General features: G+C 41.8%; 1 protein-coding gene across 5 annotated transcripts; it reads left to right on the forward strand.

Moving 5' to 3' along the window:
- The first annotated feature begins 6 nt into the window (after positions 1 to 6).
- ACCS (1-aminocyclopropane-1-carboxylate synthase homolog (inactive)) lies at positions 7 to 14,535 on the forward strand. Of its 5 annotated transcripts, XM_074584324.1 has the most exons (15): positions 134 to 183; positions 1,654 to 1,713; positions 3,135 to 3,234; positions 4,406 to 4,476; positions 5,024 to 5,093; positions 6,246 to 6,312; positions 6,769 to 6,866; positions 7,451 to 7,528; positions 9,026 to 9,126; positions 9,831 to 9,920; positions 10,976 to 11,021; positions 11,171 to 11,312; positions 11,918 to 12,060; positions 12,429 to 12,582; positions 12,806 to 14,535. In XM_074584324.1, the coding sequence occupies exons 4-15, from the start codon at positions 4,421 to 4,423 to the stop codon at positions 13,102 to 13,104; spliced, it is 1,344 nt and encodes a 447-aa protein (XP_074440425.1). In that variant the 5' UTR covers positions 134 to 183; positions 1,654 to 1,713; positions 3,135 to 3,234; positions 4,406 to 4,420; the 3' UTR covers positions 13,105 to 14,535. The 5 variants fall into 5 exon arrangements, with proteins under 5 accessions (XP_074440423.1, XP_074440425.1, XP_074440426.1 ...); XM_074584322.1 differs by lacking the exon at positions 3,135 to 3,234 and having other exon boundaries at positions 7 to 183; XM_074584325.1 differs by lacking the exons at positions 134 to 183; positions 1,654 to 1,713; positions 3,135 to 3,234 and adding an exon at positions 2,524 to 2,573.
- Positions 14,536 to 18,801: the final 4,266 nt, after the last annotated feature.

Genomic DNA, 18,801 nt, shown 5'->3' on the forward strand with positions numbered 1-18,801 from the left:
ATGAGGGCTCGGCCGCTTGGTGAGAGGAGGGTTGACCTGCACAGCTTCTGTAACCCCAGCGACTTCCAGAGAAGTCCCTACCTCTCTGCTCGTGGCAACATTGCCAACATTTTTCGTGGCTCCACTGAGGAAGGGTACAAAGCTTATCATGCTGACAAGTATGATGAAGACAAGAACCCTAATGTGAGTGAGAACCTCAGGGTGTTTTCTAGGAAAAAAAACTTTCTTAGTGGTTTGCTGACAGATATGCTAAAACTGTGGGGGTTTTTTTGATCTCACTAATATGTGGCGGGTCAAGCTGTTTGAGGAAGAGAAATAAAAAGTAGCTTTGTAGATCATCCATATATCAGAGAGGAAGGCCCCAGGTTTGCACCCTATGATTTCCCTATTGGGGAAATAATAGCAGTAGTAGATCATGAAAGATAGAAGAAATCCATGGGAACAGAGCTCTTGTTCCTCTTTTCACCTCATCAGCTCTGAAGACCATCTCTGATTATCTGATTATTGCAGATGATGAGCGCAGGAGATACAACAACTAAGTGGTAGACTTTTTTTTTTTTTTTTAAAAATTACTTCTGACTAACACTCAGCACTTTTTTTGCCTGTTTACGCTTGGCCGCTCAGTTGTAAGTAGCTCATCATACCCCCCTTGTGGCACAAAGGCTGAGTGCTAATACTTCATGGCAAATGATTACTGAGTGACAAGTATAGTAAATATAAATAATGATTTATATGTGGATGACTTTTAAATAGATCCCGTATTCAGATACTGACCTACTTGAAACTTTAAAAATGTTTTATTATTATCCCTGACTTTAGTCAGGAGGTGCTGGGAGGTGAAATTTACATTTTTAAGACAGAAAAAGTCAAGTTTTGATACAAGGTGGATTATGAGGCGCAAACTGCCTCTTGTACCAACTGTTGTCTATGTAGGAGGTAGTTTTGTAAACAAATGCCTAAAAGTGGACTTCTGCTTTAGTAACATCATCAACATACGGTTGCTTAGATTTCCTTTTGCATTTTTAAAAATGTATTTACCCAACCTCTTCCAATGATGAAAGTGTGCTAGTAGATTTGAACTCTTCAAGATCTAATGTAGTGCTAAATAAGCAGCGCCAAATCCTAAACTTGGAACTGTAGGGTCATCTCTCTACAGGGGAAAAAATTAGTGTTTTAATCGCTTTTCATGACTACATGTTTATGTGGTTTCTGAGCAAATCAGTGGAGTGGAATGGTAATGACTGATAAACAAATGCTTTTAGGTAGAGAAGTGTATCCAAAACCTTGTTTAAAACTGCTGCAGAAGGGTAAACCTTGGTTTTCTCAGAATTGGTTTAGAATTTCTTTTGTAGTTAGGTATATACCAGTGAGTGAATTCAAGATTAAGTTAAACATACCCTGTAAAGAAGTATAAACCGTTAGTACGTATTCATTTACGGACAGTTTACTGACTAAGAAGCTGAGTGCCTGGGATATATATGTAAACACACACATGTAGATATGTGTCTCGAGTTATATATAGTGAAGTTTATGTGAACTGTGTTTTGACGTTTCGTTGGTAAGCTTTTAGGAGGCAATTTAGTGACGTGGTAGCTAAGGGGATGTACGCACATGTTTTTTGTGTCTATAAACAATAAATTATTTTTTTTCTAGGGTATAATAAACTTTGGCACCAGTGAGAATAAACTCTGCTTTGACCTGATGTCTAAGCGGGTAAGTCCTATTCCAAAAAGAAATACTGAATTTGCTGTGTAGTTCCTTCTTAGTGTTTGCACTTTCCTAGAGTTATTGCTGTTGCTCAGGTTTCTCTGGTTTTCGTTGTGAATTTTTTTATTTGTTGGAAGTAACTTTTGAATCCAGCTATTTGCACATTTATGGATGTTCTTTTTCCAGGAGGATAGGAACAAGGGTGATTTTCTGTTTCTCTTCATGATGGGTTTGTTTCCCTTTGGGGATGTAGTTGACTCAGAAAACTAAATGAAAATAAGATGCATTTTATTTTCTCTTGCTGACATTAGTTGATTTTATACAGAGGTTTTGAAATTAGTTTTGAACTCTACTTAATTTCAAGGATCTTCACATCTGTCCATTATAAAGTCACACAGTTTGGACACTGCTTCTGAACTTCCCTGAAATGCGTGAGAGTGGCAGCAGTAGATGGTGGCAGCTCTTGAAATCTCTCAAAATCAGAGTGGGTCAGCTGCTACTTGCTCACTTTGTTCAGTTGCAACAGGGAGAGGCATGAAACACAACTGTTCCACTCAAACATGAGGAAAAGTCAAAAGAAAACAAGAGAACCGTGCTGTAGAGGAATGTTTCTTGATTTCCATTAAAATCACTGCCCAAGTGCAGCCTGCGAGGCGGGCAGGTGGCAGTTTCTCCTGCCTGAAGTTGTCTGTGGGGAGGGAAGGTGGCTCAGGGTCGGACAGTCGGCCTCTGCGGTTTGAAGTTCATGGTTGCTCCCATTCCACCAGTTCCCACCCTCAAAATGTTCCTTGTTTTATTTCTGCCTGCCACTCCACTGACTCGGGGGGACGCTACCCCACCACTCCGCCTTCCAGCTAAAAGAACAGGTAAGGCAGAGCTGCTGCCTGCACGAACAAGGGGCCTTCTAGGCTGCATAGGTGGTACCTTCCTTCCTTCACTGTCCTTTCCCCTTAAAACTAACACCAAGGCTGCAGTAAGTAGTGCAGAGGGAGATGGTAGTCAGCTGCATCTTAATTAGCCTTGTTATGAAAATGAGTTAAGACTTTGTTAGCTGTACCGAGATGGCTCATCTCACTTGTGGCAATGAGCTGAACTAAGATATTGTTGCCAGTTTCTCAGCCCTTGCTGCCTGGAGTTACACTATGGATGCACTGAATGCCACACCAGCTGGGATTGTAGGCAAATAATTTGTTGCTATTTGGGACAATAAATACTTAGTGTTTCTAAAGTAACATATTTCTGTCTTCAACTTTTGACCCCTAAATTAGAGAACATTTTGTGGCGTGAGGTCTCGGATGGTCTGCCTTTCATTTGGCCCATCTGGTTTCCTTAGCCCTTAATGCATTACCTTTAAGGGTTATCCTCTTTATTATTGCATAGTCATTTTTGGCCAAGTCTGCTGATATGTTTTATGTTGCATTCTCTAGATAAGTTTAGGAGACAGATCTAAGGAGGCACACTTCTGTGCTACATAGGCTTCCAGAACATCTACAGATGAATAAAGGAACTTTAATCCTTTAATATCAGGTTGTAATTCTGCATGGGATAAGGACAGTGTCTTTAAACTCCAGAGCTTGGCACCAATTATTAAAACACCAATACAGAATGTTGTGGTTTTGTTATTATGTGAGAAACTTTCACACTGCATGTTGAATTTCCCTCCTTCCTCGCACTATTACCTACTTGTCGTGTCTCCCCACCCTCACCTTTTTTTAATATTAACTCTTAGACTTGGTTGCCATTAAATATTTGGAAGGTACATTGTACATAATATTTGTTTGTTCCCTTTTTGTTTATGTAAAATGCTCTTCTCTCTGCCTGTATCTCCGCTGTGCTTTCCCTTGCAACTTCATAGAACTGGATTATGTGAAACCCTGCTATTTACAACCTTGAAAATATTTAGATGAAAGCAGTGTGATTACTTTATCTAAATATAAACATTAAAAAGGGCTCAACAGTTCAGGTGAATCTCTCTTTGAGATCAGAATTAACTCCTAATAAGCAACAAAGTGCCTGCCCCAGGGAAGTATTATCAAGAAGATAATTTCATTTTTCTTCTGTCTTTTGAAAGCTCCCGTTATGCTTTAACACATATCAAAATTTATCAGAATTACAGATCTGCAGGAGCTGCATCAACTTGGAACTGAGGCATAAATGAAAGCTAAAATTAATTTAAAAAATAATATATGGAAAGTTTTTTTTAAAAAAATAGTGACTGTGATTCAAAATCCTTTCTATGTCCTTCTGACAATCTAGACCTGAGCTTTCACAATTGGGACTTACTTCCCAGTTGAAAGCTGTTGTCGTCAGAGCTTAGGCAAAGCACTTTCTGGGACTCTCTGAGTTGCTTCATTTGCTGAGAAGTCTTCTGCAGGCGTCTCGGTCATGGGCATTGTGTGTGTTGCCTGTTCTGCGTCCTTTTTGTAGATCTCTGTGCAGCGAAGTTTTGGCTGCAATAACTTAGCAGAAGCCCATACTCACATAACCTGAAGTTATCGCTGATCAGTTTGCTGGTCCTTGCTACTCCAAGCTGCATTAATTTTGATGGTCAGTGGCTTTCTCAATCCAGTTTTACAACTGTTGAAGTCGCATGTGTGTGTGTGTCTATGCAGGTATGTGCCTGTACGTGGATCCAGTCTATCTCCATGTTTCCGATATCAGTGATTGTGCTTTTAATGGTTCTTCTCGTTGCTCCCAGCTGACACAGACTGATATGAATCTGATGGAGCCTCCACTGCTTCAGTATCCTGACTGGAAGGGACATATGTTGTAAGTCTTCCCTTTTCTGTAACGCTTCTCTTTTTGACTACTTCTCTGATGAGCGGAATGGATGAATATAAACCGCTTCTGCTACACTCACTAGTTAAAACTTTTCTAGGTCATTTAATCATCTTTTTCTTTGCAAAACTGTAAATTAGCTGCCCTACCAACTCATCCAGTTAAAAATCCTTTAATGGGAGAGAAGATGCAAATTTTCTAAAGCAAACAAAGTTTTAAAAGCACTGTATACATTAACAAATTAGGTAACTCCAAACAGTTCGTGAAACACAGTGAACACTTGGGGACTTTAATCCTTCTCTTCTGTGCCTTGCTTAAAGCTCATCAGAAATGTATGCACCATTGTAGACACTATCCATGACACTTTTGCCATGTGTAAAAGTCATGTCTGTGGCATGGGCCTGAGCTATCCTGTTTTCTAGCTATTTTCACCAGACTTTACTATGCCCTGGCTTTATTTTCCTGAGATGTGGACCTGGGGAAGCCCAGCCTCTTGGAGAATAAGCTGAATCGATATTTGCTTTTGTGTCTTTCTCAGTTTACGGGAGGAAGTGGCTCGATTTTTGACCTATTACTGCAAGGCCCCTGCACCTCTTAAGGCAGAAAATGTGGGTAACCCACTTTCCATTGGTGTCTGTTCTAATGTATTGCCGTTTGTTGTCAAACAGTTTAATCTTTTTTTTTAAAAACAAATGATTGGGTAAGATGACAGCCTTTTATCATGTAACTGAGATTGATTCATAGCCATTTCAGTAGCTTTTGATGCACATTTCAGCCAAAACACTTCGGGTCTACTGTATATTTGCACGATGCTTTACCTTTGTGTGCCAACTCCTCATGCTAGTGCTCTCAGTGGGGCTTTATGTTTTCACCTCCTCATTCTGCTCTGGGACCTACTGTGCCTGTATCCCTCAGCCTTGACAAAGAGTGTCCATTGTTTCAGTCCAGTTTAATTTCATCCCATTCTGCTGTTACACCTCAGGACAAAAATCTGTAACTGAGCCAAGAGTCATTTTAGCCTGTAAAAACAGACCTTTACAAACTTTGTGGCAGTGTTGTAAGGAAGGCATCCAGACCTGAGTCTCCGCAGGACTTGCTGGCTTGTGAGAGATGCAGGCTGGGCGCAGGCGCTTGCGGGGGTCAGGGACTCCTGCCTCTGCTGAGTGCTGAAGGCAGCAGGAGCTGGTGCAGCCATTGCTTTTCTGTCTGCACTAATTCAGCAGAAGCCCATATTTCACGTGAAGTGAAGTTGCCACCGATCAGTTTGCTGATCTCTGCTTCTCCGAGGCAGCAGATTGTGCCTGATACTTGGATGGAAACTCATTGGACCTGTGAGCATCTGTCTTCTACAAGGAGTCAAACCTGCTCCTGTACGAGACAGTGTTTTCCACTTTTGTCCAAACTGGGCAGGAGGTCGGAGCTGCTGTTACCACAAAGAGATGATAACACATATTAGGTGATGAAAAGCAGTTTGCTTTTCTAGCAGTTTAGAACTGCTCCTCAATTTTTTCTCTACTTCAAGCTTACTCTTTTTCTAAATTGCTTATTAGAGTCAAGAACGGCACCGTGAAGTGTCTCTGAACGACAAAGTGTCTCTGAAACAAAGAACAGGACTAAAATGGTAGAAGTGGTATTTCAGCAGGAAAAATCTGGGGAATTGGGGAGAAAATATATTTCAGTGATATGGTCAGAAATTATTATTTTATAATGTTGTCTTTCTGTAGATGGTTTTATGACTAGCCTCTCTCTTCCTTCTGTAGGTGATTGTTTTAAATGGCTGTGGCTCGCTATTTTCTGCGTTAGCTACAGTCCTTTGTGATCCAGGGGGTAAGTGAATGGTTGGAAGATGTTTTTAATGTTTCTTTTTGCTGGAAAATAATGTGTTACTCTGTTTAAATACTGTTTGGTGGGAGGGAAGTAGTGGAATTGGCATTGGCCTACTGCAAAGTTCTTGTTTCCTCCAAGATTTTCCTGTGAAATTCATCATCTCCATGGTCTGCAGATGTCATGCACTCACACTTGGTGTCTTGCGCTGTCTGCCTCCACTGTTCCGTGGTGCCCTGTTTTAGTTCGTTAGAATAAATGTGGGCTATACTCATGCTTAACTGGGTTCTTGCAGAAGATTAAAGAAATTAATGTAGAAATAAAGTGGAGGAAAAGGCAGCAACATTACAGTGTTTCCAGAGGGCACAGCTGTAAAAAATCTTTCATGTTTGGCTGAAGTACATTAGAAGAGAAGGACTGTGATCTGTGGGTAACGAATTTTGTTTTCTTTGGTTCCAGAGGCCGTTCTGATTGCTACTCCCTTTTATGGTGGTATCACCCAGAGTGTCTTCCTCTATGGTAACGTCAAGCTGGTGTATGCCTATTTAGACAGTAAGGTAAGATCTGAGGGAAGGGAATACCAACCTCTGTAGTTAAAAAATAATTGATACTGGAAAGTGCCGAGCTTTGGAAACCTCTGAAAGCAGTCTTCAGAACAAGGGTAGGCTGCAGCCTGTGGACATTTTCCCAATTTTTGGCTGGGAAACTGAGCACATAATTTGCAAGAATGTTGTTTGAGACCATAAATCTGGATTCCAGTCTTGTCCTTTTCTGGTATCTTACTCCCAATAATGGCTCTTGAGAGGAAAAAAAAATGGCCATTTTGAGCCTTGGAGACAGAAGTATGTACTGTCCTACTAAAGATGGTCCCAAGGGTGGAAGAGCAGATGGAGATCTTGCATTGTTTTAGTTATTCAAGGATAACCAGAGAATTCTCTGTGTGTGGCCAGTCTATGATGAATATTTATTTGATTTTATTTATTTATTTATTCTCTCTGTAGTATAAAAGGATAAGAAGATGGATGCTAGGTCATTATTGTTGGGTTTTTATTTTCTTTTGGGGAACATTCTTCAGGGGATTAGCTCAAGGCAGACTCTATTGAAATAACTTGGCCTTTTTTGTCTTTGTGATGTCTTTCAGATTACTGGAACAAGCACTCGGCCGTTTCAACTTACAGTGGAAAAACTGGAGAAGGCCTTGCAGGATGCCCGGGCAGAGGTGAGTGTAGCTGAGCTTCATATTACCAGTTAAGTCTACAATATATTTGAGACAACAGGTCCCAGAAGGGGCCTAAAGATCAAAACATTTTCAAAACCTATCACCTGGCTTTCTGGTTGTCCTTGTAGACCCCCTGAGATTAGACTGCTTGCAAACTCAAGGGCAGTCTTAGGGGGAATCTCCTGGTGTTGTGTCTGTCCAGTTTTGGTCACAGCAGAAAGGATAAACCAGGAGTACAAGACTATTCACAAAGCACTGGGACCCATTCATATCACCAAAAAAAAAAAAAAAGTACTTGGGCACGCACTAAAAAGCAAGAACTACTCAGGGTTTGTCCTTCAGGATGGCCAGCTGAGTTACCTCAAAACTGACTGCTCTACATGGTAACCCACTAAGACCACCGAGAATTTTTGCAGGAAAGAGAGAGGTGCAAATCTAGAGGATAAATGCAGGTGAGCATCAGCTTTCTGAAGAGTTAGTCTGTAAGTTTTGACATTGTCCTAAGCCCTATGTGTGTTTAGCTGCATCTTTAGATCATTACCAGCTCTGACATGTCCAGCCAAGTGTGCTCTAAATCAGAACAGTTTGCATACACATAGCTCAAATCCCTACCTTTCTTGCCTCGTTCATGGGAAATCTTCAGTAATTTGTTAAATCCCAATTGCTGATACAGCTCAGAGAAAGTTCTCTTCCATGCTAAGAATGTGTGAGAGCATCGTTCCCATTCATTGGTGGATCAGATGGCAATGGTTGTGGCAGAATCCCTCTTTTCAATATTGCAGATTCAGTCTGTAATCTTTTCCTCAGTTCACTTTGCAAGTGATATAATTGTAAAAAAATAATCTTAATTTGTGGCTAAAAGTTTTCTCATACAGTTTTGGGCCCCTGACTACAAGAAAGACACTGAGGTGCTGGAGTGAGTCCAGAGAAGGGCAAGGAAGCTGGTGAGGGGTCTGGAGCACAAGTCTTATGAGAAGCAGCTGAGGGAGCTGGGGTTGTTTAGCTTGGAGAAAAGGATGCTGAGGGCAGACCTTATTGCTGAACAGGAGGTTGTAGAGAGGTGTGGGTTTGTCTCTTCTCCCAAGTAACAAGTGATAGGACAAGAGGAAATGGCCTCAAGTTGCGCCGGTAGAGGTATAGATTGGATATTAGGAAAAATTTCTTCACTGAAAGGGTTATTAAACATTGGAACAGTCTGCCCAGGGAAGTGTTTGATTCACCATCCCTGGAGGTATCTAAAAGATGGGTAGACGTGGTGGTGAGGGACATGGTTTAGTGGTGGTTTTGTCAGTGTTAGGTTGGTGGTTGGACTCAATGATCTTAAAGGTCCCTCCAACCTAGACAATTCTATGATTCTATGATTTGAACCTTTGAGGTGAAAAATTATGCTGGAAGATTAAGGGGAATCTTGTGTCACACTCACTGTTCAAATAGAGGGACTGAAAATTCATCCCATGGTGGGTGGTCTCTTAATACTGCATTATTTGTGTTCTGCAGGGTGTCACTGTAAGGGCCTTAATTCTACTGAATCCCCAAAATCCCCTTGGGGACATCTACTCCTTGTCAGAGCTACGGGATTACCTGGAATTTGCTAAAAGGTATGTCAGTTTGGAAGGCCGAGGCATCCTGAGTTGGATACAGCTTCCATAATCTGGTGGACTACTCGCTGTCCCTGAATTTATCTGTGAATATCTTTTAAGTCAGGCAAACAGTCTATTCTTCAAACACAGTGGTGGGCTTAGGAGAGGAGAGGTGCATGCTGGGGACAAGGGAACATGGACCACGCAGTCATCTGGAGTGGCAAAACAACTTGCATCAAGGAATGCAAGTTTTATTTGTTGATAGTCCTAGCAAATGCTATGGTGCTGTGCTTCTCTGGTAGGAAGCAGAGTTCCTTTCCTCTCAGTTTCTCTGTATCCGCAAAGACAAAGAAGTATATGAATACGGGTTCCCAGCTTCATCATGGATCATGGATGCTCTCTGAGATTCAGAATCTGTGAGATTCTGAGTGAAAGATGATACAGCTTATTCCAGACAGGTAGTAGTTAATCTTCACCAGTGCATTGGAAATTACTGAATTTTTATCTCATTATAAGGTTGCAGTGGATGACAGGTGGATACATCTCAAATCGCTTTAACGTACATATAATAGACCTTCTGAGTTGTGAAAAAAATGTTTTACTTCTGCAAAATTTGATGTCCCTCTTCTTTGTATAAAGCAAGTCTTTGCAGGCCTGAACTTATTTCTGCTTCTAAACCAGGAGCAGCCGTCTTTTGTAATCTCCATTTTGTCCTTTTGCAGACATGAATTGCATGTGATAGTAGATGAGATCTACATGCTGTCAGTTTTTGATGAATCAGCCACGTTTCACAGTGTCCTAGGCATGGACAGGTAAAATCAGCTCCTACTTCCCTGGCCATCTTCCAGTGACAGTTCAACATGATGCCTTGCTGAGAACTTGTGACTGGAAGTTAAGTCATGAGCTAGCAAATTCTGAATCTGCCTTACACTGATTTCCTTTTTTTTATTTTTTTTTTTTTTTGTAATTTCTGAGTGGCAAATGCATTTGGTCAAGTGCAATCTAGCAAGTGAAAACGGTAGTTAGTTTTCTGTCATGGTACACTTTTCAATGTGTGCTTTGGTATTTGCTTGTGACAGTCCCCAAAACTGGAAACAGATGTTTCATTTGTTGAGAGTGAGACTTTTCTTCCTACCTAAACATTGTTACCTCTTTCCCACATTTCTGTTGATGCCTGTAAAGACTTTCTGTTGCTGTTTACTTTCTTTTTTTTTTTTTTCATACAGTAGTCACGAATCACAGTGTTATTACAGACTGGAGAATGGGTTTTATTAGATATCGATTTAATGAGATGAAAAAATTTTCAAATCTCACCTTTTAAAAATATGATGTGTTTTTTTGTTTTGTTTTGTTTTGTTTAAAATTTCTAGTTTTCACCAGTGGTGCTATCTTTCTTTTTGTGCTCAGTTGCAAGGAAATAAAATACACTTGGTTAAGTGTTAGCTCAGTGTTGCTGGGCCTGGATGTACAACATTGCAAAAGAAGAACTTTATCTCCTTCTGCAAAGTATTAGGGTTTGAAAGAAAGAAAATTACTTCTAATTCTTGGAAAATACATTGGCACGGGCCTGATTTCTAGCATTATACGTATAAGCTTGATATGTGCAGGAAATCTGCGCATGAAATATGGCACTTGCAAGTATCTGTATATCTGAAATATTTAAAAATTGCATCTAAAACTAGTTCCAGGGAGCTCCTAGCTTCTGAAGTTAGGTCAGATATGAATTTTCCCTGCTTGACTGATGTTCCGTCCTGCACTGTTTGTCACTGTGTAATGCTGCCTCTCTGTTTCTGCAATGCTGCACTGGTGATCCAAAAGCTTCAGCACCTATGACACTAATTGCCCATCTGCATCCTTCTACATACAGATTGCCTGATCCACAGCGGACTCATGTGATGTGGGGAATAAGCAAGGTGAGTGCTGGTTGCCATCGTGGCGTGGCTTCCTGGCTGGTAGGGTTGGCCTGGTGTCCTCAGGTTCCTCATGCTGGAAAGAACAAGGTAGAAGTAACAAGGTCCCGGTCTTCCTGTGTAATAAAGTAGTCTCTCTGTGTCTTCTGCAGGATTTTGCTGTCTCTGGGATTCGTTTTGGTACTTTATATACAGAGAACCAAGATGTTGCTAATGCAGTGGCTTCTTTGTGTTATTTCCATGGGGTTTGTGGACCTGTCCAGCACAAGGTTGCACAGCTGCTTAGAGACAGAGGTGAGCAGTAGCTCCATGTATGGTCCTCTGCTGTTCTGTGTGTCTTGGGACCCAGGGGATCCCCTCCCCTTACTTTCCCAAGTGGTCTCCTGTTTGTACAGCTTAATTGACAGTCTTCTGTAATCCTGAAGCTGCCCATGTAACATGAAGCTGACGGTTCTAAAGAGAAGGATCATTTCTGCAGAGCTCCTGATCAGCAGAATTAGAGGAGCGTCTTTGAAGAAGTGTGATAGCTATTTGTATAAAAATAGCCAGTGTTGTGTAGAAGCAGCTGAACAGAAACAAAGAATACAGGCTTGTGGGACGAGGGAAAATGGAACTGGATTTCTAGCTTTGCCCTGGATGGAGTGCTGACAGTCCGCAACAACTAGGAGCTATGAATGTAGGGAAACTTCCTCAGGACAGTAAGGAAGATATTATTCTGCACAGACATGAAACTGCTAAATAGTTCTTGCCCCTCTGTTTGCTATTTGAGGAAATAGAAAACAAAAAAAGGAGGCGAAGGATGAAATGGAAAAAGGCACTGTGAGTGTTTTAGAAACTTGAACAGATCTGAATTCTTTCTCAGTTTGTGATTTTTTTCTTTATCTTCTCTTTCTGGTCAGACTGGATCAACCAGGTATACTTGAGGGCCAACCATGCCCGCCTAAAAGCTGCCCATACGTATGTGACAGACGAGCTGAAGACGCTTGGGGTTCCTTTTCTCAACCGCAATGCAGGCTTCTTTGTCTGGATTGATTTCCGAAAGGTTGGTAGTCCTAGGAGGGGTTGAGGGTAGGCGCATGGTGCAACTGTATCTAGAGGAAAGTTGAATATTGTGATAAACATTTTGTTTTAACAAATCTGTTCTCTGATGAGCAGAGGGAAGGGCTGCCTGGTATTTCTGTCCATTCTTTTCCTTTCGTCTGTCTGTGCATTTCCCTCCTTGCAGGAATCTTACTGCTCTCAAGCCACTTTCCTCCCCATTTCTTCCTTTATATCACAACTGCTGTACTTCAGAGGTAAAAGGTGTCTCCCCTGGCCTTTGCAGACCTCATGGGAATCACAAATTCATGAGGATCTCAGTGAGTTAGCCTGTATGTTACTAACCTCTGCCCATTCTGATGACTCTCCTAGTACCTTAAGACAGGCACATTTGAGGAGGAGTTGCTGCTCTGGAGACGTTTTCTGGATAACAAGGTCCTCCTGTCCTGCGGTAAAGCCTTTGAATGCAGTGAACCTGGGTGGTTTCGCATCATCTTTGCTGACAAGACCCACCGGCTACAGTTAGGTGAGTAATGTTTTCTTCTCTTTTTCTTCCCACCAGAAATTCTGCAGTACTATTTCCTCCTCTCCTTAATCCTAAACTTATCCTATGACTATTATTATCCTCTTGTCTTCTCCGTTCTTCCTCCCTTTCCTTCCATCCTCCATTTTTTTCTGGATCTGACCAATCTGGGGACGCTTGTGGCTAAACTAATTCACTAGTGTTTATCCTCCTTGTACCACTGCAGGTATGCAACGGATCCGCAAGGTTTTGGAAGAGAGGGAGCAGGAGATACTGGCTGAGGAGAAGGAGCAGCCTTGTCAGTCAGATCAGGATGGCAAAGCAGATAGCACAGATGAAGTCATTTTTGTGTCCCGCCACCAGGAGCCTGCCTCTGCTGGTAGCTCCAACATTGGTGACCTCATTGGCCTCCTGCAGCAACAGATGCGTTCGTCCGACTGGCTACAGAAAAATACAGCCGAGCAGTTTGCACAGGAAAAGCCAGAGATCTATGACGTATTCACCAAACTGGTGGGGAAGCAGTAGGGGTCGGTGTGCCTTCAGGGGGCTTCCTGAGCAGTGACTGACCCTGGGCCCCTAGCAGCTCAGCAGTGACTTCCAGCAAATAATATATTTTCTGTATAGCAAGAAAATCACTTTGTAAAACCCCTCCTCTCCCCCCTGTTTGAGATCTCTGATTTGTATTATATAGGTGCATTCCTTGGATTGGGGTGAGGGTAGGGAATGGTGGGGGTCTTGTTCGCCTGCTGCCGCCTATCCTGCAGCGTCGCTGTATTTTGTATTTCATTTCTAATGAATATGCTCTTAACTCTCTTATAAGGTCCTGTGGTGTCATTTTTTATGCTTCTTATTTCATGCTTTCCAGGAAGACAGAGACTTGAGATTGTTAAAATGTGTAAAGTTTCCTTTTTCCTGAATGATGATCAGATGTAACTAACTATTTTGGGGCCAGAAGATGCCTGCTTTCGCAAAGAGGTGGTTTTGTGAGATAGAACCCAGTGTCAGCCCTAACTTAGCCTCAGCTAAGCGTAAATAAGCACGTGTATGCATTCATCTGCTTGGGTGAGGCTCTTAGGACCATGGTCATCTAGTCTGTTCTGTTAAAGCTTTTCATTTTGAGTTGGTTTCCAGTCTAACCTCAGTTCAGACAGTATCTAACACCCTCAGTTGGTGAAATGCCCGTTTTTGTTTCTGTCCTTCCTTTTTATATTCATATAAATAAACGGCATCCATTGGCCTCTTGGCATGGTGTCCACAAAACAGCTAAGAACAGAGAGCCAATTGAAGGTTCTTCCTGCAGCCTTCCCGTTCCTGGAAGTTCATCCCTTCTGGTTAGCAGTGAGGTATACTGGCAGGGCCATGCAGAGAATGCTTCTGCCACCGTGCTACGTGTACCTACTTTAAGCCCACAGGCTTCCAGGGTGGCGCCTCCACCATTATCAGGGTGATTAAGGCCATTTTTTATCTATGTTTGTCAAATTGCAGGGTATTTTTTTGACTAAACAGTATTCTTCAGTCTCCCCTCTTTCCTCCCTTTTCCATTTTAAAAGACACTGTTTCCTGTATGATGGTGATGAAGTATTTCAGTTGGAAAGCTGCTTTCACACACACAAAGCTCTTTAATTTCTGGTACTGTGAAATTTTACGTATCTTAAAGGAATTTAAGATGGGTTTTTCACAAACATATTAATCCAGAGTTCAAGGAAATTGCCCATGAAAACTGAATGGAAGTGTGCCCTTCTCCTGGTGTTATTTGTTCTAGGAGTAACTAAGTTTCATCCTGGTGGCATTATGGAATCTGTTTATATAATGAGTTAGAGAAGTGAAAGGTAAAATTTAGGCTAAATTCTGTGCTGTCAAATAGTTGGAATTTGCTGATCACAGGTGAAGAACCGTTTTCTAGTCTTCTGAACAAGCCTTAATATGAAATTGGAAAGGCAGTAAAAAAATACGTTGTCCCATGAAATGCATGCATCTTGCTTAGATTTCTTCGCTGTAGATCATTTAGGAGAAGGGAAGTATTGAGAATTAACAGGAAATTCAGATTATTCTTTCGTTCAATCTTCAAGTAAAACAGCTTTCATCGTACAGTTACTTTGTGAGGTAGGATGTCAGTGACTGATGGCTCACAGGGGTACCATTGTGGCTCTGCTGCTTTTGTTCTTGGGCAGATGGGCATGTCATAATGAGTGACAAAAGCATATGTCTGTATTGTAAACCATATTACCAAGGCGTAGGGAGCAAATAATTGATGTGACTGCACTTCGGTGGGGTGACGGTGGAGAATTGCCGGACAGTGAAAAGGAGAGTCTGACCAGTGGCTGAAGAGAAGATGGTGCTGCATGTGACGGCTGTTAAAAGTAATCAGTCCCTCTCTCAGATGCCAGTGATGACGAGAGGCTGGTGAGGTGATTGTTAACATGAGTATAAGGGACAGTTATAAGCATCATATTTGCTTATTAGTTTGGCATTTGTCCATGTACAGTATTTTTAAGTACATTCTTTGACTATGATAATTTATTTTCCATTTGCTCTTGGGTGTCCACAAAGAAAGCTATAGCATAAGACAGATCTCCTTAATGGGATGGGAGGTGAGATGTACAGCCAAAACACAAACGGATTTACTGGTTTGCCCCCTCTTATTTATGTATCCCAAAGAGGATCTCGGCAACAAAAATTCAGGGAGAAAGCTCTTTGAAATGAAGAGCCAGGTAAGACTGTATAGGCGTTAGCTGAAGTGGTATTTCAGGGGATTCCTGTAACAAACTCAATGCATTATTTACTCCTAATTTTATTTTCTTTTGCTGTTCCCGACACTCCTATGGTTGGACTATGTTAATATGCAATAGTAACAATTAATATAACGTGTTTTTCACACGTAGATGTTTACTGCTCGGGAAGCAGGTTTATTGCTCTGTGTGGAAGCAGCTAGTAGAGCGCATCTCTCGTAGGAAAGAGGGTGTAATACACTTTTGAAATCCTCACAGCTAATATAATACGGCCCACAGTCACTTCCACCTGAGCTTGCTGTAACTCAAAATAACGGGACAGACACACGCTTTGTTGCATGGAATATTTTTCCATGGGTTTTTTTTTCAGGTTTAACACCTGCCTGAGGAGCTCTCCCCTGAGGGATGTTAGCTTGGCCACAGAAACTCGGAATAGAACTGGGAATGGCTGGAGAGAAATATGATGGTAGGAGGCTGCTGTTGGAATAAGCAACATTTGTTTTGACTGTACAAACCCCACAAATTTTGAAAATGGCCTTTCCTGGCTGAAAAGAAATGGTAAACATTTAGAAAGACCTGTGTATATCTATATAGAAGTTAAATCGACTCTTATTTGCTGTAAGAATACCCTGACAGAAAAAACACAGTCTCTGACGGTACAAATGGTTTGTTCCTTCTGCTGCCTCCATGTTAGATGTTCTCTCTGCCCACTATTTCTCATCATTATTATTAATGGCCTTTTTTCTTTTTTTTTTTCTGTGTGCCAAATCTCTACAGGGGAAAAAAAAAAAAAAAAAGAGAAATGATTAAGGACTGTCCCCCTCCTGCATTTCTTTCTTTTACCAGTTTGCCAAGCAATACACAAACAGAGCAGTACCTGAAAGGATGAAGCCAGTCAGATCTATATTTTTAGAAATTGCTGCATTTCATCTAAAATAAGAAATGCCATCAAGATGAGTATAACACTGTGCCTTCATTGCTTGTGTCCAATGTAATTAAACAAGATGATAAAATCCACTTTGCATACAATTTTTGTGTTCAGGTTATCATTCATTTGAGCACAGAGAGGATCCTAAATGGTTTCAGCCATGTTCCAGTTCTCTTCTCTTCCCTCCCCACCCCCCCCTTCCCTTTCTCTACTGCAGAGAAATGTTCAGCATTTTCAGGCTAGAGGCGGCAGTTCCCCATGCAGCACAGCTCTCCCTCATAGAGACTTCTCTGACATACGTTTCAGGTCTATCCTTGATGCATCCACGTTTGTGGGAGGGAAGAACCTATGAATCTCCAAGTTATTAACCTGCGTTACATCGTAGTTAAGCGAACGGCATAGGTGGGGCCCATTCTAGATAAATATTTATGAAGGATCGTGCATGCTTAAGGAACAAATCTGTGCAGATGAGTTTTCCCTTACAGAACTTGAATAGATCCCAAGCAAATATCTGTAAAGGAAAATAGTCACGAAAAACTTAGTAGTTCTCGATCTTAAATGAAGAAGGGCAGCTGCTCAAATACACTGTATGATAGATTTTTTTCTAAATAAATGCTAATTGTTGTCTTTCTCTACTTGAATGCATCCCACAGAGCGTACAGCTGGGCTGCCTGCTGTGTGCTTCCCCAATCCTCAAAACCACCCAGTTTCTTAAAACCTACCTTGGGGTCAAATTATCATTTATATTGACAATTTCTCTGCAGTCCTCCTCCAGTTACTTGGTTACAGAATCCCTCTGTTGCTCTCGTGCTGCCGGAGGAGCGGTGATTTCATTTCATCAGAGAGATGGTGGCACACAAGGGCTGGATAAAAAAAAAACTTCTCATGGAGGAAGCTACATGAATCACCCCCTGAAAATTTCTGCATGAAAAGTATCGGGTGTGCAAAAGGGTAAAGCTGCTTTTGCACTTACAATTGCATGTGCAGCTTTTCTTGTAAGTTTGGCTGACCTAACAGGGGGTTGGTTTGAAGCAATTCAGACCACATCATGAAGAACAGGGCAAGGTAACCTACAAGGATATACATATACAAGAGAGACGTGTATTTCATCTGAGAAAATCAGAGTGGGAAGATAACACTCATTCTTCATTCCAATTAATGCTTTATTTATTGCCGACTTACATAAAACACTGGCAACTGACCATTGACAAGATCCTAGATTATTTGCAGCTGACAAATGTACTGAAGAGTCTGAGATGGTTATAAATACTCCACTTTTTGTCCTCAGTTTGCCGGGATTGGTTATTTTTAGCAAATAGCCAGTCGACCTTATCAAAATGAAGAATCAAAAATAGTCTGGAAAAACACTGCAAGGAAAGGCTATTTTTAGCTCTCTGTCTATTCCCTGCTGCTATCCAGCAAGGTCTGATGGCACAGCTCATGCACGAGTGCTTAGTTATTCTAGGCGAACGCTTGTCATGACCTGTTCTTTCCCTGAATACCTCACTGCAGAAAGCATTCAATTGATTAAAGATTAATGCATCTGCAAACCGTGACAGCTGAAAGCTTTAGGGAGGGGGGAACATACACTGACAGAGCATGTTTCTGCCGTATTATAGTTTCTTTGCAGGGAACACTTGCCTAACTGAATATCCTCATGTCTCACATCCTTCAGTGGGAGCAGCTATAGCAGCAGACCTCCAAAGTATATTTACATTTCTTTTTATTCTCAGTTCAGGAAAGCAGTAGAGGACATAGAGTTACAGACATCATGCAGATCATTGTATTGACCAGTGCCATCTCTCACAAACCAGCAGCACTGGAGGTGTGCGATGGACTGGCTCCAGAGACAGAACTGTGCAACTGGCTGCTAGATACAGCTTATTGATGAGACTAATTACAAACTCAAGTGATATAAATGAGGGCATCATTTGGTTGTAAGACTTAAGCCAAAATAGTGAACGAAGACAATGACCTGGCTGTTACAATATACTGTTTCTCTTTCATTTAGACTGAATGAAACTCTTTCATAGAATCATAGAACCATAGGGTTGGAAGGGACCTCTGGAGATCATCTAGTCCAACCCCCCTGCCAGAGCAGGGTCACCTAGAGCAGGTTGCACAGGAACGCGTCCAGGCGGGTTTTGAATGTCTCCAGAGTTGGAGACTCCACCACCTCTCTGGGCAGCCTGTTCCAGTGCTCTGCCACCCTCAGGGTAAAGAAGTTCCTCCTCGTGTTTAGGTGGAACTTCCTGCGCTCAAGTTTGTGCCCATTACTTCTTGTCCTGTCGCTGGTCACCACTGAAAAGAGCCTGGCCCCATCCTCCTGACACCCACCCTTTAAGTATTTAAAAGTGTTGATAAGGTCCCCCCTCAGCCGTCTTTTTTCCAGACTGAAGAGACCCAAATCCCTCAGCCTTTCTTCACAAGAGAGGTGTTCCGGTTCCCTAATCATCTTGGAAGCCCTTTGCTGCATCCTCTCCAGCAGTTCCCTGTCCTTCTTGGACCGGGGAGCCCAGAACTGGACACAGTTTAGTCCAGTACCTTTTCATTTAGTCCAGTACC

Source organism: Larus michahellis, chromosome 4 (genome assembly GCF_964199755.1).
Source record: "Larus michahellis chromosome 4, bLarMic1.1, whole genome shotgun sequence".
Classification (NCBI taxonomy): Eukaryota; Metazoa; Chordata; class Aves; order Charadriiformes; family Laridae; genus Larus; species Larus michahellis.